This window comes from Squalius cephalus (genome assembly GCF_949319135.1).
Source record: "Squalius cephalus genome assembly, chromosome: 7".
NCBI classification, from domain to species: Eukaryota; Metazoa; Chordata; class Actinopteri; order Cypriniformes; family Leuciscidae; genus Squalius; species Squalius cephalus.
In genome coordinates, this window is record NC_137128.1 from 35559679 (window position 1) to 35585096 (window position 25418).

A 25418-nucleotide genomic window follows, 5' to 3' on the forward strand; every position below is an offset into this window, starting at 1 on the left:
TGTCATTTTTTTCTCTTTCTCTCTCTCTCTCTCCAGGCAACATCAGGAACACAGAGCGACTGAGCTATGACAAACAGCAGCACTACAAAATCATGGTGACTGCTTACGATTGTGGTCAGAAGAGGGCGATGGAAAGCGTTCCGGTTCACATTGACGTCAAACCAGTGTGCAAGCCTGGCTGGCAAGGTCAGTAGATACTACTAACCAAACATTGTTATCTCAACTTTCACTGTTGCCCTATTCCTTACGCCATTCAAATTAGCTGTGTATCCTGATCAGTTTTTTCATGAACAGCTAATATTTTGGTATTGACACTGCTAATGACTCATGCAACTGGCTCAAAAAGTTCTATGGGTCCATTATTATTATTAATAATATTATTATTTTTAATAAAAGAAATTGTCTGGAATTGTCTGGTCATTCAAAATATCCCCTTTTGCGTTCTGTAGATGAAGAACATACAGGTTTGGAATGACATGAGAGTGAATAAATTATGATAGCATTTAAATGTTTGGGTGAACTTTAAGTCAAATAAAAAAAAAGGAGTTGTGAATCGACAGGGACTATAAATTAGAGTGCATTTGAGATATTTGCAACTAAAGATACAGACTTTACTTAGATGTGGCCTTAAGAAAGTCAATAATACCTGGTGAAAGCTATTTTTCTAGAATTCCCATTCATCTCAATGGTAGTTAGTCAACTCATGCAACTGGCTCAAAAAGGCCTGTGGGTCCATTATTATTATTATCATTATTATTATTATTAATTTATTTATTTTTTTGTATTTTTTTTTTTTTTTTTGAGATTTCAAATTGTCATGTGGCAGTTGACCAACTACCATTGAGATGAATGGGAATTCTAGAAAAAATAGCTTTCACCAGGTATTATTGACTTTCTTTAGGTCTTTTGGAAATCCAATAATTGCATTTATATTTTTATGAAAAAATGCCACTTGTGGAATACAGGAGTAAATGGCTACAAATTATTGCAGGAAGAAAGAGTAATAGAGTGCCTAAATAGTCATTTTAATTTAAATAGTGTCTTGATATTCAGATAAAATCTCTCTAATTTTGAGTCCCTGTCGATTTACAACTCTGCCTTTTTTTATTTAGTGATTTTGACTTAAAGTTCACCCAAACATTTAAATTCTATTTTCATTTATTCACCCTCATGTCATTAAAAAAAAACCTGTATGTTCTTCATCTACAGAACGCAAAAGGGGATATTTTGAATGTCCAGAAAATAAAAGTCAATGGGGTCCAAAATATCGGACCCACTGAATTTAAGTTGTGAGTGAACTATCCTTTAAAGTCACAATAAAATTTACTTGAAGAGAGACTTGGAGAGTTGACCTGATTCATGTAAAAGATCTGACAAACCATTTGTTCAAATATCAGACATCACTACTTCTCTCATTAAAGGGATAGTTCACTTTGAAATAAAATTTTGGTATGTTTTAGCTTACCTCAAGGGCATCCAAGATGTAGGTGTCTTTTTTTCCGCAGTAGTTTCAATTTTGATATTTTTAGGTCAAACCGTTCTTGTCTGTCAGTCATTTCATGCAGGTCTATGGATACTGTCTCAAAGAGCATGCACAAAGTCCAAATTAAAACAATTCCCCATCGTCCAAATTAAACAATTCCCCATCGTAAGTACACATTGATGGCCTAAGACACGAAAAGAGCGGTTTGTGTGAAAAAACGAACAGTATTTATATCGTTTTTAGCTCTTATAACACAGCCGCGTCCAAATGATCTGAGGGCTCGGGCGGGTATAGATATATACACTAGATGTCGCCTTGGCTACTGCAGTTCATTGGAACGAAACCGTAGCCAAGCGACATCTAGTGTATATATCTATACCCGCCCGCGGGCAGGTATAGATACACTAGATGTCGCCTTCGCTACTGCAGTTCATTGGAACGAAACCGTAGCCAAGGCGACGTCTAGTGTATATATCTATACCCGCCCGAGTCCTCAGATCATTTGGACGCGGCTGTGTTATAAGAGCTAAAAACGATATAAATACTGTTTGTTTTCTCACACAAACCGCTCGTTTCGTGTCTTAGGCCATCATTGTGTACTTACGATGGGGAATTGTTTAATTTGGACGATGGGGAATTGTTTTAATTTGGACTTTGTGCATGCTCTTTGAGACAGTATCCATAGACCTGCATGAAATGACTGACAGACAAGAACGGTTTGACCTAAAAATATCAAAATTGAAACTACTGCGGAAAAAAGACACCTACATCTTGGATGCCCTTGAGGTAAGCTAAAACATACCAAAATTTTATTTCAAAGTGAACTATCCCTTTAACATGCTAAAAAGAATTTAGGTGGATGTTAAGATTTTCTGAGGTAATGACTTAAATTTCAGACTCGACTTTCTGTCTCTGCCTTATATCCTCCCTCATCCTCCATCCACAAAATGGTCAGTATTGTGACTCAGCGGAGTAGTCTGCTCTCACTGACCTCTGTGATCCCTTGTTCTGTTCTCCTCTCGTCTGTGGCATACACTGTTAGTGGTCTTAACCAGACAGATCGATATCCGCGGAGTCCTCCTTCCCACAGGGACTGCACAGCAGCTTCAGCCTACAGTTTGTCCACAGACACTCACGCTGACCTCTCGGAAAGAACCCATTATTGCTTTAATATCTGATGCCTACACGACAAAGAAGACAATACCTTTTACATATGCTGTGGTAATGGATTTGTTCTAAACAGTCAATGGGCAGAGAATTCAACATCATTAAATCAGAGAAAAGGACGAGGCAGCATTTTTCACAGTTTACCTTCTTTCACGCATCGATTGAGGTATGGAAAATGTCTGCAGATGAATTCAATTCGCAGGCATCATTTGAGCCATTAAGAAGCGGGTGTCAGGGGCTCAAGAGACAGACGCCTAATCACTGTCATCTAAAATTGTTTCGAGCATGAAAAAAGATCAAACCCAAGTGTTTCTGATAAAGGAAACAATGTAACTAATTCAATCCAGACAAAAGTCAAACTTTGTCAAACAATCAGCAGCTACAGTGTCAGATGTTAAATAATTCAAGACTTTTCATTAAAGGGATATTTCAAAATACATTTTTTTAAATTTATTTTACTCATTATTTACACAACCTAATGTTATTCCAAACCTGTATGACTATTTTTATCCTACAAAACACAAAGAAATTTTAAGGAATTTTGACTCTGCCCTATGTACAGTATGTACAGTGTGTGTGAGTTTGTATATGTGTTCATGTATAAATGTAAATTTATTTAAATGTATTTAAATGTATTCATTATTTATCATTGTATGGAAAAAGCAGCATGAATAATATTATTTTCCCATTTTGTTCCATCAAATGAAAATCAGGGTTTGAGGGTGAGAAAATGATCCTAGAATTGTTTTTTTTTTTTTTTCTAGTGGACTATCCCTTTAAGACACAGATCGGTCTCTTACAAAATTCTAAAGTTTTTTTAATTGGAGACAGTTATTCCATTCAAACTTTAATCCCAGCTGTTGTCACACATCTCGTCACATCTTCCTTTCCTCACACTTGTCAAGGTGACAGCATAGAAAGTGGGAAACCGTTCTGAGAACAGTATCCTGATTGAACCAATTAGAGGAAGTGTGTTTGTTATCTGTTTGTAAAGAGAATTTGGTGTGAGGTGACATGGATTTAGATGAGTTATTACCTGGAGAAAGGAACACCGCTCTCTATGCCAAGAAGAGACTTATTCCATGAAAGGGCAGCTTCTAGTCTAAGCAAGCCAAAATGTCAGACTTGAGCGTATTAGCCACAAATCTTGTAAATCCTCAACCCCTTTGCAATACAGTTTTCATGTTGGGGTTTTGGCAGTGATACAGTTCACCAAGCATGTCTGTTTGACTCGGGGTAATTCGGTTTTCTCATGCACAAAGCCACAAAGTTTGTGTTCACAAGAACTTTCAAATCATTCCTGTCATACCTACTCAGTTTTTAGAGTCAGCAATACTTTATTGCCATGATTATTCACATTTGCAATATTAACAAAGCTTTTTTAAAAGTAGTTATAGCATGTATACTCACCTAAAGGATTATTAGGAACACCATACTAATACTGTGTTTGACCCCCTTTCGCCTTCAGAACTGCCTTAATTCTACGTGGCATTGATTCAACAAGGTGCTGAAAGCATTCTTTAGAAATGTTGGCCCATATTGATAGGATTGCATCTTGCGGTTGATGGAGATTTGTGGGATGCACATCCAGGGCACGAAGCTCCCGTTCCACCACATCCCAAAGATGCTCTATTGGGTTGAGATCTGGTGACTGTGGGGGCCATTTTAGTACAGTGAACTCATTGTCATGTTCAAGAAACCAATTTGAAATGATTCGAGCTTTGTGACATGGTGCATTATCCTGCTGGAAGTAGCCATCAGAGGATGGGTACATGGTGGTCATAAAGGGATGGACATGGTCAGAAACAATGCTCAGGTAGGCCGTGGCATTTAAACGATGCCCAATTGGCACTAAGAGGCCTAAAGTGTGCCAAGAAAACATCCCCCACACCATTACACCACCACCACCAGCCTGCACAGTGGTAGCAAGGCATGATGGATCCATGTTCTCATTCTGTTTACGCCAAATTCTGACTTTACCATCTGAATGTCTCAACAGAAATCGAGACTCATCAGACCAGGCAACATTTTTCCAGTCTTCAACTGTCCAATTTTGGTGAGCTCGTGCAAATTGTAGCCTCTTTTTCCTATTTGTAGTGGAGATGAGTGGTACCCGGTGGGGTCTTCTGCTGTTGTAGCCCATCCGCCTCAAGGTTGTGCGTGTTGTGGCTTCACAAATGCTTTGCTGCATACCTCGGTTGTAACGAGTGGTTATTTCAGTCAAAGTTGCTCTTCTATCAGCTTGAATCAGTCGGCCCATTCTCCTCTGACCTCTAGCATCAACAAGGCATTTTCGCCCACAGGACTGCCGCATATTGGATGTTTTTCCCTTTTCACACCATTCTTTGTAAACCCTAGAAATGGTTGTGCGTGAAAATCCCAGTAACTGAGCAGATTGTGAAATACTCAGACCGGCCCGTCTGGCACCAACAACCATGCCACGCTCAAAATTGCTTAAATCACCTTTCTTTCCCATTCTGACATTCAGTTTGGAGTTCAGGAGATTGTCTTGACCAGGACCACACCCCTAAATGCATTGAAGCAACTGCCATGTTATTTGTTGATTAGATAATTGCATTAATGAGAAATTGAACAGGTGTTCCTAATAATCATTTAGGTGAGTGTATATAGAAAATAAACAAAGAGATGTAATTGGAATTCCTACAATTAGCATACTTAGTATGTCATGATTCTGCCTTCATGTCCTAGATTTCTCTTGTCTTGAGGCAGGATCATGACAGACCCATGTTTTGTGTGTAAGCACATGGCCGTTTGTTTGGGCTGTGTGCTTGCGTTGTCTTGTCACCTTACCCCGCCCCCTTGTTATCTCATCTTGTAATTATTAGATCGTTGCTTTCACCTGTGTTCCTGATTAGTTTGATCCCTATTTAATCCCCTTGTGTTTGCTGTCCTGTGTCGGTACATTGTCTATCCTTGTCTGATACCCTCCGTGAGTTACCTGAAGAAAGTCTTGTCTTGTTAGAAGTATTTGATCCTGTCTTTATTGTCTAAGTTTATCGTCTGAGTGTTAGTCTAGTGTTTTCTGTCTTAATAGTTCATCCTGTCTTGTTTTACCCCCTCGTGGGTTTTGTTTTCTGTTTTTGTGTATAAATAAACCTTGAGTGTCTGCACCTCGTCTGCTTTTGGGTTCTACCTCCACATCCCGTGACATAGTATTGTTATTTAAGGTAATCTGACTTTAGTAACACTGACACTAAATATTACTTCTCAATTAATATTCAACTTTTTTTTTTTTAATTCAATGTTAATTTTACACTGTTTTTACTGTATTTTTGATCAACAACCAAAAAATCCAGCCTTGGTGAGCAGAAGAGATTTCTTTTAAAAACATTTTTGTTTCTTACCGACCTCAAACTTTTGAACGGTAAGAACACTTCTCAGATTAGAGTAGTTTGATTGGCATGGTAAAGCATTTTTCTCTTTTTCTCTCTCCTCAAGCACTCCTCGTTTGTCCCAGGGTCAGTATTGTTTCTCAGGTGAAGGCGTCATCTAAAGCATGATAGGGCCTTAAGATGTGTTGACAGTCGCTGACAGGCTCCTACGCCCAGAGAATAAGCAGTCATTGGCTGAGAGATTGCATGGCTTGTGTTCTCCGTTTGATTCATAATAAGTGAGGTGGAAGTGAGGACTCAGTTACGATCATGACAGGCACCGCAGAGGTGAAGGGCGAGGATTTCTAGTTGTAACGCTTCCCGCTTGCATAAGCGTGTAATTGGGAAGCCACTCTTTGTCTCTGGTCAAATCCCGTCTGTCAACACTGATCTCTCCATATCTCCGTCCATCTTGCTGAGCCATCCACTGAGAGTGACAGATCTCTCATTTAGTGCCGAAGCCATAGAAAACTCGCACTGCCAATAGGTCTACACTTGTACACGCAGTGTACATGACGTTTTCTGAGGGAAAAATGGTATGGATCGACATGGACATTTCGACATTTTAGCGACATTTTATCCACTAGGAATATAAGGTGAATACTGACTGAATGAGAGTAAAATAGATACTAGATATTTGTAGGTCTGGACCACCTCCACATATATGCCTTTGATGAACACAGGCTGCAGGTGGGGCCTCGGTCTCCGGAAGTCGACCACCATCCCTTTAGTTTTGGTAGTGTTGAGCTATAATGCCTAAATTGCCAAAGTAATGCCTAAATTGGTTACCATAATATGATAGGCTGTGCAGTTTAAGTGACGGAGGAAGTGCAAGTTTCTAAGATGAAAGATGATCTAGATTGTGAAGTCTACCAGGGGTGGGTTCTAGATTTGTATAGTTGCTTTTTGCTTTGTATTTTTGTTTTCCTTGACTTTAAAAAAGAAAACTCAATAAACAGTTGTTAACAAAAAAAGAAAGAAAGATGATAGATTGTGATAAGTATTTTATTTCATTTCATTTTTCTATTTTGTGTTGTGTTATTTTGAATAACCTTCATGTTCACTTTTAAATTTTGTCAATATTTTGTCGTCATATTCATTGATTTTAGTATGATTAAAATGGCATGCAATTCCCTTCCAAAAGTTTATAAAATTTTATATTTTTGCCATTATCAGCATAAATCCTTATAATTTCATGGCATACATGCATTAAATAAACTTGCATTTAATCAGAAATAATTAATTTATTTGTAATTAAATATTAATGACTATATAAATGTAACAGGTTTAGTCATTTTTCCTCAGTTCCTAGTCATCCTTAGTTTCCTTGGTTGTAATTAATTTATAGGAGCGTAAATTAACAACCAAGGAAACCTGTTATATTTATATAATCATTAATATTTAATCACAAATAAATATATCTATATGTGTGTGTGTTTGTGTGTGTATATATGTGTGTGTATATATATATATATATATATATATATATATATATATATATATATATATATATATATATATATATATATACATATACATCACATGTGTATATATATGTGTGTGTGTATTATGTGTATTTGATGAGCGTATGTGCGGAGAGCATTCACTCAATATCATTTTTGACAGAGGTGGCTTTTAGAGGCTTTTGCATCAGAGGTCTTCTTATATATTATAGCTTTTTTGTTCCTTATCAGTACAAAGTCATCACAAAATGATGATGATTTATGCTGATAATGTCCAAAGCCTCACTTTGCCTAGAACTTTTCCAAGCTTTTGAAGGGCAATTTAATTTACTGATGAAAATGTGGAAAATAGCAAAACAAAAATGTCAACCTGTAACATATTTTCATCAACAGCTTGTATTAATTAAAATTGTTTAATTAATCATTTAACACATTCTGAAATGGTCAAAAACAGAGCTTTGGTTCAAATGCAGACCTGCACTTTTTAAAACTAACAGATGTCACTGTCAGTGAAACTACCATTTTAACTTTGCTTTGTAAAAGGTTGAGTAATATCTATTTAGTTGAAGTTTCCTTTGCAATACATTTCACTCAACCAATAAAACATTGAATCAAACCACACTTTTAAAGTTTTTCGAATTTAAGCAAAGTAGCCTAAATGTTAAGACTGTAAGCCCTTTGCTTTTTACTTAGCCTATAAAGGACTCTTATAGCCGACTTTGTGTTAATTTAATTTGTAGAGGATTTTTTTAACTCAAACATTAACACTGAAATAAATAAAACTAAATTATTGTACATTTTTTGGCACACCACGACGAGTGGCGCTATGCATTGTTCTAAAACCAGGTTTTATTCTGGCATGTTGAATTAGTGTTCGACAAACGCGGCGGCGCGTTCATTTGAATGAAGAGCGCTTCTCGCTCGTGTGAGCGAACACACACTGGAACATTAGGCCATGTCGCAACGAGTGAATCGTGGCCGAGTGGTTGAACTTACGTTACGATCATTTAGATGACACGGGATCGAATCCCGAACTAACCTGGACTATTGATATTTTTATATTAGCCTATTAATGCATTTTATAGTCTATTGTTGATGCAGAGAGATTTGTCTAGTTCTAAAACATAGTTTTTTGCTTATAGCCTATTTACAAAATAAAATCACCATGCATTTCCATTTTACACTAAGGAACAAATATTATACAATGACTTTACTTCTGTAGCCTATAATAATTCCAATCGTAATTTCAAAAGCAGTTATGTTAATATATATATATATATATATATATATATATATATATATATATATATATATATATATATATATATATATTAACATAACTGCTTTTGAAATTACGATTGGAATTATTATAGGCTACAGAAGTAAAGTCATTGTATAATATTTGTTCCTTAGTGTAAAATGGAAATGCATGGTGATTTTATTTTGTAAATAGGCTATAAGCATAGGCTATATATATATAGGCTATATATATATGACGTTTAAACGACAAACAATAAAATCAGAACCAGTATTTGCGTTCATGGTTCCAGTGGCAGTAATGCATCCACGGCTTTTCAAAATGTCACAAAGCGTTTTGAGATTGTTTTGAATGAAATATTGAAGTTTATAATGAAGTGTTTTGGCACACCACGAGGAGTGGCAAACAGCAAACTCTTTGTTTTGTTTTGCAAACTCAGCTAGCCTGTGGGGGGTTTGGAGAAGGCAATAGTTGCTTTATCGTGGGGGTGCAGGACAGAGGTGTCAATGTTCCGTCTTTCATATGGAGAGTATCGGAGCCAGCCTGATGAGCAGGCAAAGGCAAAGTTATTTTAAGGTTTAATCTCAAAATCTCCAAAAGTCCATAGCCTATGTACAGTAGGCCCTATATCTTATTAAATTATATATTGTAGTTTTATTGATTGTATTTAAAGGTTTTCCACACACAATTTCAATTTAGCAGATACAGAACTCTTTAATTCGCGACCACCTCGTTTTATTGTGAGGTGAATTCAGCAAGGCATGTTGTATCTTTGAAGGAACAAAAGCTATTTGTTACAGTTTTTTCTTTCGTGATTTGTGTGGATGACACACAGCGACATATACAGTATTATCAGCTGTATGGTGTTTTTTACTGAAATGCTTAATTTCGAGAAAGACCCGCGCCGCGCGCAGTGAGGGAGACCAAACTTACTAAAAAATATCCAGCGCGAGAGAGGCAAAGGAAAACGCCTGTTCTTCATTTATGTTGCTTTGAACTTTTTTTCGTTTTGTACCGTTTTCATTTTTTAATTTAGCTGCAATTTATTTGACAATAAATTTAAAATGTTTCTTATTTTGCATCACAAAGGGAATAAACTCTATCGAATCGATGCAACCCTGTTTAAATAAATAAACTGTCCCGACACTTTATTCATACCTTGAAATGTGCGATGGGTTTTCAAACTTAATTAATTTTATTTTTAGTTTACATTTTCATTGTTTATTTTTTAATTGAAAGCAATACTGTATTGAAAGTATTTTTCTGATTTGTTCGATCTGTTTTGGAAAATGTCTACCGTTGCTATGGCCGGGTATTACTGTCATTCATCTCAATCTCGTGAATGATTCACACACACAAAAAAAACATAATTTAGCAGATTAAAGACGAGCTTCATCATCTTCATTTTCTGGTGCAATCGGCTGACAGTCTTCCTTCATCAGATATGTCATAGCGTGCAGCGGCTCAACTGGAATGTAGCAAATTTATGTTAATGTACAATTGATAATTAAACAAGATGATTGACTTTAATAAACAGATGCATATTTAAGCATCAAGAACGGAAAAACATAAACACTGTCGTCGGCTATACTGAGATTCGATCTCAGATCGTTTGAAGCTCCGAGAGTCTATTGTTAATGCATTGACCACAGATATCGTCTGAATAGCCTAGGTCTACTATTTTCTCTGTTTTAAAAGTAAAAAAAAAAAAAAAATGTGTCAAAAAAAAAAAAAAGTGTTTTTACAAGACCTTGTGCTGTTTATTTATTTATTATTATTATTATTATTATTATGCAGATGTTAATTCAGCCATTCTGTTGGAAAAAAAAATTGTCCCTAATGTAAAATGGAAATGAATGGTAATTTTATTTTATAAATATAAAATATTTAATAGCCTATAGGCTATAGGAGAAAAAAAACAATATGGTGTAGCAATATTTTAGAACTATCAAATCAAATTAATAATAAAAGAGTAGCCCATGTTTGTTCGGGATTTGAAACGTAAGTTATAGCCTACCACTCGGCCACGAATTTGTTTTGTTTTATTTTGTTTGAAATGTATTTTTACATATTTTGCTTTCGTTAATGTTAAACAATTCTGAGCATAATAGGCCTATATTTTTTCCCTAAAAGTTTGTTTTATTCTCTGCTTTGTTTGTTTATATTTTAACATATTCAATCAGTCTCATTTTTGTTCAAATAATGAAAAAAGTTTTTTTTTTTTTTTTTTTTTTTTTTTTTTTAAATAAACAGATAGGAAACTTACCTTTTAAAATGCCGCAGTTGCTGCTGTTTTGCCCTGTCACTTGCCCGGTATAGCCTATAGTAATTTCGCGAACGACTTTGAAATTCGACTGGTTTATTTTTGCTGCGGCAGTAATAGGCATTGTGGTTGATTATTTATTAAAGAATTCAATTGATAATCATAACAACATGTAAGCCTAATTCTGAATATAACAAATAATGCTTAAACCGACTAACATCGGTTAGTAACTGCAAGTCCTGAAAATGTTTTAATTTTACGGCAAATTATTTTAATTTATTTCACTGTTATGTTTCAGTTAATAAATCTACAAACACATTAAAATAACACGAAGTAAATGACAAGTAACCTATTGACATAGCCTTTTTAAATTATAGAAAAACTGGGCACACAATGTTAACGTGTGTCTACTTTGTTTAAATTAAATGAATTTGAATTCGTTTAACCACAATATTTATCTTAAATTTATCTGTGGCCTCAGCTCAGATTACTGCCGCAGCAGATCACGGCATTAAAGAGAATAAACTGACACTTTTCAAAGTCTGTGATTACAGCGCCACTCAGCGGTAAAAGGCAGCAAATACACATCCCAATTTTGCCGCCGCGGGAACGGCGGCGGTAAAAGTCTCATTCTGGTTGGGCACCATCTGTATGCTATACTTGGAAGAATCTAGGTAATTAATACAACAGTTATTCTAAAGAGTTACAGTAGTTGTTCTAGATACAGGTACAATACACAATGACGTTAACATTTGATGGATCATTTTTGTGTTTGAATGTGTCATTTTGAGTGGAAAATTACTAATCCTAACAACAAAAGCAATGATGAAACAGTGTAAATACAACTGGAAAACAGTGAAAAATCAACCTCATTAATTATTCATGGTCCAGTGCATGATGGGAACACCAGTATCAGAAAATTTGTAACGCTGATATTTACGCTTTCATTTCTACAGGCTTGAATTGAGTACTAATATAGAATTTACTTCGTTGCCTGAACTAACTTTTTCATGTAAATGACATTGTTTTTTTCTGTAGTATTTACTTGACCACAAAATCATTTTTATCAGTGAGAAGGGTTTGAATCTGACCGGCATCATATCCTGATCTTTTTCCACTTTTCCGCTCTCTAATAGTTTCCTGTAACACTCCACTACACTCTCCAATTAGATTTCAAAAAACACAAACATAAAATTTAAAGAACCCCATAAATTTACAAATGCACCACTTTCAGTCACGTAATTAGCATTACAGTCATCCGTGAACATCTCAAGGCAGTTTAATGGTGAAAACACTATGATAGAAATGAGGTGAGTTTCCTGTCCACCTCTCATGTAACCCTTTTCTGCACCATGTCATCCCCCACCAACCCTATTATTTTTCCATGCTTCCCTGGGAATCCCAGTCTTTTTTTTTTTAATCCAGCAATTCCATTTGTAAAATGAGTCCCTCCGCTGTTCTGCCACGACTTTTTGGTGTCTGTGGCATTTGTGAATAAGCAATGAATGTTTAATGCCGCAGTTAATGTTAATCCTCACCCCGAGGTCCTGAAATGGTCTTTCTATTGAACAGAATGAGTCTGGCCTCTGGCTTTGGTGTGTTTGGATAATCAAGGGAATTATTCACTCTCCAGGGAGTAGATGAGTCATTACGCAGCGCACACACAACATTGTTTTGATTCCGTGCTTCAGAAAGTGCTGTGTTCCGTAGTCCTGTTGCACATGCTTCCCTTGAGATGTTGGATTAAAAGCAGACCCAGTGTTTTAGATTGTCTTTAGGTGTTTTCACAAAACTTTTCATAAAAGTTTGTTTGGTTGAGCTATAAAGCCTTTCTGCTCCGCTTATCTGGGGCGGAACGGCTGCCTCAGATATTCATGAGGACCTTTTTTTTCTCAAAAGGAGGTAGAGACTGAGACCTGTGGTACTGTACTGTCGCTCCATTTTATCCACAGTAATGCCAATGAATAATGTAATAAGATATTCAGTTAGGGAAACGGGCTGAGGGAATATCTCTCAGCTGAGGTGAATACAAAGCACTTGGTTCTCTGAATTATACAGAGAGAGTCCATAAAGGCCAGCTAAGAAGAGTGAGATGTTTTATCTTTTTGGCTATTCTTACTCTTGAGCTTCATGTTTTATAAAAAGCTCAAGAGTAATGTAACATGCATGAACACATATTAAAGCACATAGTGATGTGTTAGCCTTGACCAGGAGGAAAACATGTCAAAAAGAAAATAATTCATCATAGATTCCTTTTTTCCTTTGACCTTACTGTTTGCTTTTAACCATTGCTTTCATCACAATTGGTTTTACCTCTCCATGTTTGTACTGAAAAATAAAAAAGGATTCAGCTCAGATGTACAAATCTGATATGCGACGACCACAGATGCTGTAGCGACAGCAGAACTGATATGAAAGCAAATAGATTGTGTCTCTCAGTGGTTTTAACTTAAATGGTGTTGAAAAATTATGTGAATTGATGTGATGTTAATTACATTGTGTAATTAATAATAAATGTGGGAACAGAAAACAAGAAGTTCAATATTGAGTATTTTAAATTATTTGTGTTGTTTTTTGTACTACTACTACTAATTGTTATTATTACTAAGCAATAAATAATTAACCAAATAATGTAGTTTAAAAATGCATAAATAAACTATATAATATGGTTTATTAGCCTAATTGTGGGCTGTTTGAATCAAGGAGGTCTATAGTACGTGTAGAAAACCACCCATTAGCATTTGCATATAATATTTATATTTATAGTTACACAGATTTAGTCTAATATGCGTTTTCCTCGCAGGTTGGAACAAGCGTGTGGATTATGAACCTGGAACAGGCAGCAGGCAGCTTTTTCCCAAGATGCACCTGGAGACTTGTGAGGGCCCTTTATCTTCAGTGAGAGCCATGGTGGAGCTACAGACCAGCCATATTGGGAAGGGCTGTGACAGAGAGACCTATTCTGAGAAGTCTCTTCAGAAGCTCTGTGGTACGGTACACTTCAGCACAAATCATATACCAGTCAGTCCAGAACTGTCTCGACTTGATGAGCTTAATGAGTTTAATACAATTCACAAACTTTAACATTTGCTACAGGAATGCTCAAAACAATTCACTAGGAAATAGGGATGCACAGTATTATCGGTTGTATAATTTGTTTCATATTGAACAGTGGATAATGAATATTTAATTGTGCATGCACATTTCCCTTATTTTTACATTTTGAATTACCATTGCCATCAACTAAATTAAACTTTAAGAGCCTTAATAATTTAATAACACTGTTAAATGTAATTTTAGCAAATCACAGCATGAGTATGGTCATATGCCTACTGTAGATTGCAATTTTTGATGGCCAAATTCATTTTTAGCTTTCAAAACAATTGATTTTAGTTTTTAATGTTTTATTGTTAACTCTTTCCCTACCAGCGCTTTTGTAAAAAAGCTTCTTTGATCATTTTCACAAAAGTTTAATGGCTCCCAGAATATTTTGTTTGAATATGATTGATTGATTGATTGAAGTTTATGTTGAGCAAAAAAAAAAAAAAAAAAAGTATATATATATATATATATATATATATATATATACTGTATACTAACACAATATACATAGATATATAGATATCTATACATATACATTACAAATAATTACTAAACACACACATATATACACACATATATGTATATTTACATATATAAAATGCACATATAGGCTATACACATTATAATTATGATACACATATCCACACACATCTGAACACACATCTCAATATCTGAACATGCAATATATCAAGAAATATATCAGACAGAACAGACCCTCTGCTTTTAAACAAATAAAACCATCTTATTCTGTTTCATAAAAAAAGCAACATTTTGTGCAACAAGCTGAGAAAATCATGTTTTTGTCAAAGACTAAGTCTGGATTAGATTCAGTACGACGATCAAAACATAGATGGAGTAGATCCAGTCCATCAAAGACCCCACAGGATTCACAGTCCTATATAGCTCGCCGTGGGTCAATATTTCATTCGGAAACATTAGGCAGTTTTGATTTTATATGCTGTTTAATGTTGATGATTGCGTTTTTTCGTGTTGATGATTCACTTATTTCTGCTTTTTCTTCACATGTCTTTTGATCTGGAGATTCTGTACTCTTTCAGAATATGCCTAATAGCTAACAGTGAAAACACAGAAAGCCAAATTCCTGCAACGATAAGGGAAGCGTCGTCTCATAAATGACAGAAAATGATGTCAATGGCGGGGAAAGAGTTAATTTATTTAGACAGAAAAGTGTAGAATTTTAATATTGGTCATTTATTGGTCATTTATGAGTCACAAAACAAAAATAATGATCATATTATTAGTATTTGGGGAGAATTTTATCCCTGTTTATCCCTACAATTCACCTAACCATATCTCAAGATTTTATTCCTTATATTGCATGTCCAACACACTTGTAAATGGGTCATAAAACAATGTTCATGTACCACAGTAAATCAGTCATTTTAATCTGATGAAAGACTCTTTGAGGCTGATATATCATGAAGTCAAAACCGTTCTGGCACTGATTTGTGAAGCATTAAGTGTGTTGATCTTTTTACTGTCTTGGCTCTCTCTCAGTAATAATCATTTCCCCTGTTGGTGGCAGTTGCTTTTGCACAAGCACTCTGTACAGTTAATGGAAATAAGTGTTTATTGTTTGAAAATAGGCATACTTTTGAAGTGTTTCTGAAATAGACAACAAAGCTGCCAACCCAATATAATATATATATATATATATTTTAAAGCACATCCAAATCTAGATAAATATATGCGTTATGGGAATTACAAAGTCCCAATGTGTAATCATTAGTGCAACCTTGAAACACAGACATTTTCTGTTTATTTTTGACTGGACATTTGATAACATGAGCCGCCACTGAGACTCACGTAGTGCTAGACATTGCTTGCGTAATGAAATCTCATTGACTTGTACCTTTACGGTATTTCTGGAAATGGATCCTCTCAGAAGAGCTCAGATGCTCACTCGGAGACTGGCGGTGAATTTATCGTCCAATATCGATTGGCTGAAATAAATACTGCATAGCTTAAAAGCAGCGGCGCTGCCATATTCTCTCTCGTTTCTGTCTCTCTTTGGGCCTGTGGCGAAGTGAGTGATGTGGAGCTGTGGAATGAGAACACGCTGCTCTGACATCGGCGAGGCTCATCGCTCATTCTGTCCCTCTGTGCTGGCCGTCCTGTCACCCCTGAGTGAGGAAAAAAGATTCAATATCCTCCTGTACTCCCAAATAAAACACGCAGAGAGAGGCATGAGTGAGCGTGGGCAGGAGGGAGGAAGACAGGAGGCTAATCAAAGATTGATAGGTGGCACTGCTCTTGCATATTTAGGGCATCTGTACTAGACTTGTCCTCAAAGCGAGTGTGCCCACAATTAGTTATATCTCAGAAGTTTCTTATACTGCATGTTTTTAAAGGGAGAGTTCACTCGGAAATGTAAATTCTCTCATTATTGGCACATATTTATGGCATATGCTTCTCAAGTGATGATGAAGCCAAACTCGAACTCTTTTAACCCGCATTAGCACCCGTAGCTTAACGTGTCAGAGTGTTGCTAGGCCACGAGCAATGACTTTTATGAGACGATTGCTTTCAGAAATGACATTTCAGTCAGGGTTGAATGTGCGTCTCGGAACCAAATGTTATTTGCTTTTCATCTCTAATTTGATTTGAAGTGTGCTGTATGCACAGTATATTTGAATGCCAGGGCAACTAAAATGATTTTAACTCTTTGTGACAGACAGCTTGTAATTTTTCATCGCTGCCTCTCGCAGTAACCTGAACTAACCTTTGTGCTTTTATCTCCACAGGAGCAGCCTCGGGCAGCACAGACCTTCTCCCGGCCCCCAGCGCATCCACAAATTGGACGGCCTCTTTGCTGACTGACAGCGGCCGAGACAGCGACCTCATCTTCAGGTTTGATGGGCGACAGGCGGCCAATATCCCAGAGTGGGTTGTGCCACAGAACTTGACAGATCAGTTTACCGTAGCAACATGGATGAAGCACGGGCCAAGTCCTGGACTGAGAGCCGAGAAGGAGACATTGCTCTGTAATTCAGATAAAACTGGTGAGCTTTTTGTTGTGTTGACTCAGTAGGCATGTGTGAAACACTTATGAGGGGCAGGGTCTTCGATTGAGAAGGGTATTCACCTTATTCCGGAAGTAGCACTGGGTGGCGCCATCCGCGTAATCCTGGTTTAGCTACTTAGCGCTTTGTTTGCCCTGGTCTAATCTGTTATCTGTCGTGATATAAGTAGATAGACTATAATATTATAGCCAAATGCGTTGGCCTATGGTTATTAACAACTGCTGCAACGTACTAAAGTACATTTCACTTGAAGCTTTTAAAACAATGCCACAATCAAATGATTTAATAGCTGTGTCTTTCTAATAGCTATTACTTAGTTATGAAGATGTGCACAAACACTACTACATGTAAAGTTTGAAACATTATTACACCACAATTTGTTTGCTTAATCACCAGATACATTTGCAGTGTATAGCCAACAGATGAGAAAAAAATAGCCACGAACTGGTGTAGAAAGAAAGTAGAGCCTCAACTAGATGAACAAGAGGGTAACGTTAGCTTAGCTAACTGCTAGCTGCAATTTCTTATGGTTTGATCTCTAACACAAGTAATGGCTGTAAAATAAATCCAGCGACTGAATTCTAGAGGACCATAGCTTTCAAACAAGGTATAGCATGTGTATGTGTCCTGTAGTGAGACCATTACAACATTAGATGTTTGTGGCTAATGTAGGCTAAACACTAACTTACACATCGGCCGGGCTGCGATCAGACAGGCAGACGGGTCATATAAACACCTAAAAGTCGTTTAAAAATTACCCCGAGAAACAGTGCATTGCTGTGCTGTTGGTACACACGTACATAGCACATTTGGCACAAATTATCTTATCTTATGTGACATTTTATCAGTGAGACTTCTCTGCAGTTCTCCTCGAAATTGAATGAGGGTCCGCTAAACCGGAAGTTGGTTTACAACGGAAGTACTGAACAGAAGTAAAAGTGGGCGGGGCGGAATAAGGTGAATACATGTAGGATACTTGCGTTTTCTCTGTGCTTTCTCTCTCTATATAAATATTTAAAAAAATATATTATTATTATTATTACAGTTCAAAAGTTTAGGGTCAGTAAGATTTTTTTTTTAACAATGTTTTTGAATGAAGATTCTTATGCTTGACAAAGCTACATTTATTTGATCAAAAATAAAGTAAAATTATAGTAAAATTGTGAAATATTATTACCATTTAAAACAACTGTTATCTATTTTTTTGGGATATATTTTAAAATGTAATGTATTCAAGTGATGGCACATTTTCAGCATCGTTACTCCAGTATTCAGTGTTGATCCAGTGTTGACTCACATGATCCTTCAGAAATCATTGTAATATATTGATTTGGTGCTCATTAGACATTTCTTATTATTGTAAATGTTGAAATTTGTAGTTTTGCGTAATGTTTTGGTGGAAACGTTTTTTTTCACAGTATTCTTTGATGAATAGAAATTTCAAAAAGATTTTATTGTTACCAATGTTAATGTATTTACTGTCAGTTTTGATCAATTTAATGCGTCCTTGGTGAATAAAAGTATAATATTTTTTGTTAAAATATTACTGACCCCAAACTTTTGAATGTTAGTATGTAGCATGTTTATATGCTTTGACTCCAGAATTTCAGAATGACCAGAGCAGCATTTGAGATTTAATGCGATGAAATTGGTCCAGTGATATTTTTTTTCGTGGCATATATATCAGCTTTAAAACAATAAATCAATCAGAGGAGGCCTGTCACAATTATATGGAATATACTGAGGTTGAATTCACTATATAGTTGCAAAACACGTACAAAATGCTGGGACGTTAAATAAGCCTTGCTAATAAACAGTGGCATTAGCATGCAATAACTTCCTGTGTGTAGGCCCCTATAGTGCTAAAATATTTTAGATTACGTCTACAGTTTCCAGGTCTGGTGGCCAAGACAAGATGATCAGTTTGATAGAACTGAAGAGATCAGTGGTACAGATGTGTCAGACTAACCCGAGAAAAGTTTGATCAGGACCATACGATGTCCAGCAGTATTAGGGAGAGAGATTAAGACTATGGATTAGATCTGGATTAAAGAGTGGTTCAGAACACAATTCTCTGGAGGTTAAAGGGAAACTCTAGCCAGGAAGAAATGCAGTGTGACTGTCAGTGGCCAGTTCTCCGAGACCGAGCGGCCCTGATCGGGACCGGCTGCTTGGCAGGACTCTTTCGAGTTCATTGATCCCAGGCGTCATGTTGAGTGGGTGTGAGACTTAATCAATTTAACACGCACTAAAAGCAGTCACACGAGAGACATCGGGCAGCGTTGAGGTGAGTAGAGAGGGGCGCCATGTGGAGGAGACGTGGCAGCCACCTTGATCAATGAGAGGTTTCTGAGAAAGAGCATGAAAGCAGTCCAGACATGCTTTGAGCGGAGACACGTGATGGACAGTGGAACATGTCAATATCAGTGGGAGAAGAGAAATCTAACAATTGTCTCAGATTGAATGGCAGCTCTTTCATGCCCTTCCTGTTAGGATTAACTTTATAACAGATTGACATTTGGTTTGGATCAAGCTGGAAAAAACAGGTTTAAGGTAGTTTAAGGTGGTCAAAACACAGTTTTTGCAGGTAGCTACTGTAGTAGTTGTCACCTCTTTAATCACGATGGATTGAATTCTGGCTTATAGCATTAAAGGGATAGTTCACCCAAAAATGTAAATTCTGTCATAATTTACTCACCCTTAAGTTGTTCTAACCCTGTGAGAAATGTCTTTCTTCTGCTGAACACAAAAGAAGATATTTTGAAGAATATTGTTAACCAAACAGTTGCTGGGCCCCATTGACTTCCATAGTATTTTTTTTTCTTTTCTTCCATATTTTTGTGTTCAGCAGAATAAAGAAATGTATAGAGGTTTGGAACAATCTGAGGGTGAGTAAATAATGACAGAATTTTCATTTTTGGGTGAACTATCCCTTTAATGCTATAAGCCAGAATTCAATCCATCGTGATTAAAGAGGTGACAACTACTACAGTAGCTACCTGCAAAATACTGATAATTATTTTCATGTTATTGCCGATGACTGATAATTAGCTGAATAGAATTTTCTAATATTCAATCTAATTTTTTAAAAAATAAATAAAACTAAAATAATTTCAAATGCGACTAGTGAATTTAGGCTGCTACAAGTGGATTTAGGCGTCACAATATTATAATGTACTATACAATATGAAACATTTATATTCATTTTGAAATTTGCTAAAGATTATCATTAACGGTGTTATTCATTTATAACTGTTATAAGGTTCAATTTCAAGTGTTAAATGGATGGGAAAGGTAAACTAAATATAAAAATAGGGGAAATATGTATTATGAATTTTCAGCAGACATAACTGCAGTCTTCAGTATCACATGATCCTTCAGAAATCATTCTGATATGCATTTTATTATAAAAGTGATGTGATAATTTCTGCTATTAATATTTTCTGTTTAATGCATTAAAAATATTTAATGCAATTATCTCAGCATTCGTTCGTGAGAAAAGCAAGAGAGCGTAGCCAACCAAGGATGGTCCGCATGTAGGGCTATCCTATGATCACCCAGTCTTAAATTTAAGTGCTTTTAAACCATTCAAGCATGATAAAGATGCAAAAGAGAACTCAAATATGTACTGACACACTGTCTGTGAAGCATCTCCCTGTGAACGCATAGAAAGCCACTTCTCAGACAGCGTGCCAGTAACAATTTTAGTTCTCTTTTGAGTCTCAACGCTTTTTAATGAAAAAAAAAATCAACCCTACTCAGAATTATGTCAAAATCACTGTTTTTGTTGAGTATCCTCATGAGCACAGTCTAAAGTGAGTTGAAGAGTCATAAATGAACATAAACGTTAGGACGAAGATCGGATGTGTGTCAGATCTGTGTGTATATAGCAATTTATTTGAATATGATTTGTCAAACGTACTATTCATTCATTAGTCAGTTCATCCCTTGTCTATTCCCTTTACAGTTTCTGCAGAGCTACAATTTCTTTTCATTTCTCTCTATGTCAAGACTTTTCTCCTCATCTGAAGTCTAATCTAATGTAACAGTCCAGACTGGAGTTTTTTTCGAACATGACTATGCAGTTTTAGACAAGGTCTCGGAGCTAGACATGGAAATCTATAAAAGTAAATCTTTAATCAACATGAAGTTCTTACTTTGACAACCATTGTGAGTTATTTCCTGAGAGTGATGTTTAAAAAAAAAAAACTAATAATTTGTCCTGTGTCACAGTGATACGTAATGCATATACAGTAAGCCTTCTCTGTGTTCTGCTTTTTTGCAGAGATGAACAGGCATCATTACTCCCTGTACGTGCACAACTGTCGTCTGGTGTTTCTGCTGAGGCGAGACTTTATTCAGCTGGACTCCTTCAGGCCAGCAGAGTTCCACTGGAGACTGGAGCAGGTGAGGGGCCCCCGGGTGCCTGTCACACATGCCCTTCAACATCACAACCAGCATTCTGATAAACAGGATGGGAAAAATGCCACACTGATCGGGCTCCATTTATAGTAATCACTTGTGAAGTGAAGTTCGCTCTGTATAATTTTCAATTACCTGTTTTTGAATTATTCATTATCCGTATGACTGATCTTTCCATTGCGACGAGTGATCTGTCACTGGTAAAATGATTATTATCAGAAGGACAAATTGGAAAGCTGACGCAAAGACAGCACTCGCGTTTTCTCTCCCACTGCTTATTTGGCTCGTATGTGGCTTGTTTGTGTTTGGAAACGCTCTTGATTTTCTCAAATTTCCAACATTTCCCTTGGCTAATGTTGAGTGCGGACTAATCTTTTGATTGAGAGCACTGTGTGTGTGTGTGTGTCACCATGCCTCTCAACGTCTGCCAAGGTGAACAGAGAGCCGAGGTGAGACACGTGTAATCAGTATGAAAAGCTCTCCACAGCAATGACCTCTCGCAGTGAACATAATGATAGCCCTTCGCCCACGCCAATCCTTAACCTCAAATTACATGCACGTACACATTCTCACATGCAGACGTGCACTAGCGCACACACAACTTCTCAAACCTTTCTGAGCTGCTGTAAATGGACAAAAAGTTAGATGCATATCTATTCAGTAAACAACCGTATATGTTGTTGAAATGCTTTTTTTGTTCTTTTCAAATACACAAAACAGGTCGATGTCTGAGAGGCCTTTGATCAATAGTCCAGATCAATTACTGTAAGTAGAACTCTGGAGTGCACCGGCAAAGCAGGTTTTGGTCATAGTCCAAATTCATGTGAGTGCTACAATTTTTCGCAGTTGTTTTGATCAGCCGAACTATGATGCGAAGAATTTGGCCTCATGAGTTGCATTTGTTTCCTCTCTGTGGCAGTTGTGGTTAAAGATCTGGGCTGGGTGCCGAAAGCTCATACATTTAAATCCCTCATAGGACAAGACATGAGCTTTCGCTTTTGTGCCCTTGAGCGAGGCACTTAACCTCAGGTCGCTCCAGGAGAACTGACCCTGAAAAAGGGGCGTTCACACTGACAGCGATTTGCAGTGACAAAGCCATTGGAAGGCATTCACTTTCAGTTGCCGATTGGAGGCTACATAATAAACAGAGACTGTTAGCAATGCTGATGTTCAACGTTATCCAAATATGTTGCAATGCGATTTGCCTCATGATACAGTTTAGCCGTTACTAGCAACCAACAGAACAGCTACTTGGCAAATCTTATTTAAAATCTTTAAGTGTGAACAACCCTTAATAAGTAAATTGTAAGTCACTTTGGATAAAAGCGAGGTTGGTGGCATCGGAGATTTGTCTGCAACACTTATTAGCAGGTAAACTAGAAATGTATGAGCAGAACTGTATATTGTGTCACAAATTATCATTACATATTAAAACGTTTGGATGGACTGAAATTCTGAGTTCTACACAGATTTTCTGCTATTTTCACTGGTATTTATTGTAGGATAATGTTTTTTTGTTTGTTTGTTTGTTTGTTTTTGATAATCCAGCCCTTAAAGGTCCCATTGCATGAAAATTTCACTTTATGAGGTTTTTTAACCTTAATATGAGTTTCCCTAGCCTGCCTATGGTCCCCCAGTGGCTAGACGTTTTGATGGGTGTAAACCAAGCCCTGGGTATTTTTGAGAAAATGAAAGCTCAGACGGGCGAATCTAGAAATCTTCCCCTTATGCTGTCATATGGGGAAAGGTTACCTCCCCTTTCTCTTCTTTGCCTGCAAAGAGAATTTGGCCCGCCCATGAGAAAATGACCTGCGCGAGTGCGATATTGGTTTTTCCTCGAGAGACATCATGGCTTGCAAACGAGCGAAGCATGGCAGTTGCTCAGTGTTTGGATGTACAAATGAACACAAAAGTATTTTTTTAGTTCCTTCATCCGAGCCTCTGAAGAACCAGTGGGTTATGTGAATTTCTGATGTGTAATTGTTCAAGTTCAGACAGATAATCTTTCTCTCAAAGTCGTTCAATACTGTTTATGCATCGGTAAATCAAGCCAGTGACTAAACGATCAACTTCACGTCGTTTCTCTTAGTAGGATGAAAATAATCTTACTTAAACTGTGATTAATATATATACAGAAAGCGATCAAAGAACAATCCCTTTCCAATCGCCCAAGCTGTCAATCACACAGCGCGAGTTTATCTGGACACTTGCCAAAACTCGTTATGAAATCAATGACGCTGTTACACTGCACAACGAAGCTCTTACTGTACTTACCTCATGTTTGCATTGGTGAAAGCATTAATGAGAGTACAGAAACTGCGTTGGAATGATAAGATCTTCATTCACGTGATCAACAGGCTGTCATCTGCTCAATGCTCAATCACTGCAACCTTTTATGTGAGGGGATTAGATCTAAATACTTAAAAAACTTCTCACGATTCGTTAATCCCGATAGCTGTAATAGTAAAAACGTATAATAGCTGTAATACTAAAAGTTTTCGAGAGAGTTCCACGTGTAATGCTAGATATTTCATATGCAAGCATGTCAGCCAATCACAGCAGTGAATTGCTGTTACACTGAAGTCTCACAGCAGACACGCCCCTTCAAACAGAGCGTTCAAATCAGAGGCTAAAATCAGGCTAGGAAATATGCCTTTTATTTCTAAATTATAACAACTTTTGATCTAAAAAACATACTAACATTATAAGGGCACCCCAGGAAACATTCTAAATGAATAAAATAATCCATGCAATGGGACCTTTAAAAGGTATATAAAAAGAAATGTGATTGGTTGCTTTACACGTCAGTTAGGCAGTATCTTCCTGTCTAAGTTGGTGGTTCTTGGCCAGAATAAGCTGTCATATTGTTGTCAGGTTTGGCTACACAGGACAATGTACAACAAACTTAATTGGGCATAAAAAGTAGATACGATAAATAACTGTTTAGAAATATTGATATTTATTGATATTATTTGCTTCTAATATCAGTTTGATACCGATATACATAACTGTGTAAAATGTTGGGGTCAGTAAAGACATTTATAATGTAACAAAATATTTCTATTTCAAATAAACGCTGTTCTTTTAAAAATTTCTATTTGTCAAACAATCCTAGGGATTTCCACAAAAATATTAAGCAGCACAACTGTTTTTAACATTGATATCAATAAGAAATGTTATTTGAGCACCAAATCAGCATATTAGAATGATTTCTTTAGGATCATGTGGCAATGAAGACTAGTGTAATGATGCTGAAATTTCAAATTTGCCATCAAAGGAATAAATGATATCTAAATATATATATATATATATATATATATAAAGATAAGTTATGTTAAATTAAGATATTTCACAATATAATTTTTTGATAATTTGATTAAATGCATGCCTTGGTGACACTTCTTTCAAAAACATTTTTTTTAAATAGAATAATATAAGACAACATGACATCCAATCCCAGTTTTTGTTTGTTTTTTAACCAGCATATGATTATTCTATGGAGGCGTAAAGTCAATCTTCACTGCAGTTATAATGACAATAAACAAACAGCTCAGACAGACGACTGGTTCTGCCTCAGTGTTCTTGACGGCTGTACTTAGTTTGTTACAGGTCAGAGAAAATGTGCTCCTTTCAAAGCTTCAGCTTCTTTCCCAGGGCCAGGCAGAGCTCAGCAGGTGATGAGGAACACAAGTAAACAATATGGGGTCAGTAGACAGGCTGCCATAAAACAATGTCAGCTGCAGAAGGAGCTGCGCTATACCTACAATCCTGTCAACATCCACCACATAAAACACTGTAAGCAAAACGTCTGACTTCCACACAGC

At 36.6% G+C, this 25418-nt stretch overlaps 1 protein-coding gene across 1 annotated transcript in view; it reads left to right on the plus strand.

Annotated features, from left to right (window-relative positions):
- clstn2a (calsyntenin 2a) overlaps positions 1-25418 on the plus strand; it is a 233936-nt gene that overhangs the window by 164862 nt on the left and 43656 nt on the right. Inside the window, exons 5-8 of the mRNA XM_079875823.1 lie at positions 37-186; positions 13830-14015; positions 16894-17151; positions 21458-21579. Of these exons, the coding sequence (XP_079731949.1) occupies positions 37-186; positions 13830-14015; positions 16894-17151; positions 21458-21579 (716 nt within the window). The remainder of the gene's footprint in view (positions 1-36; positions 187-13829; positions 14016-16893; positions 17152-21457; positions 21580-25418) is intronic.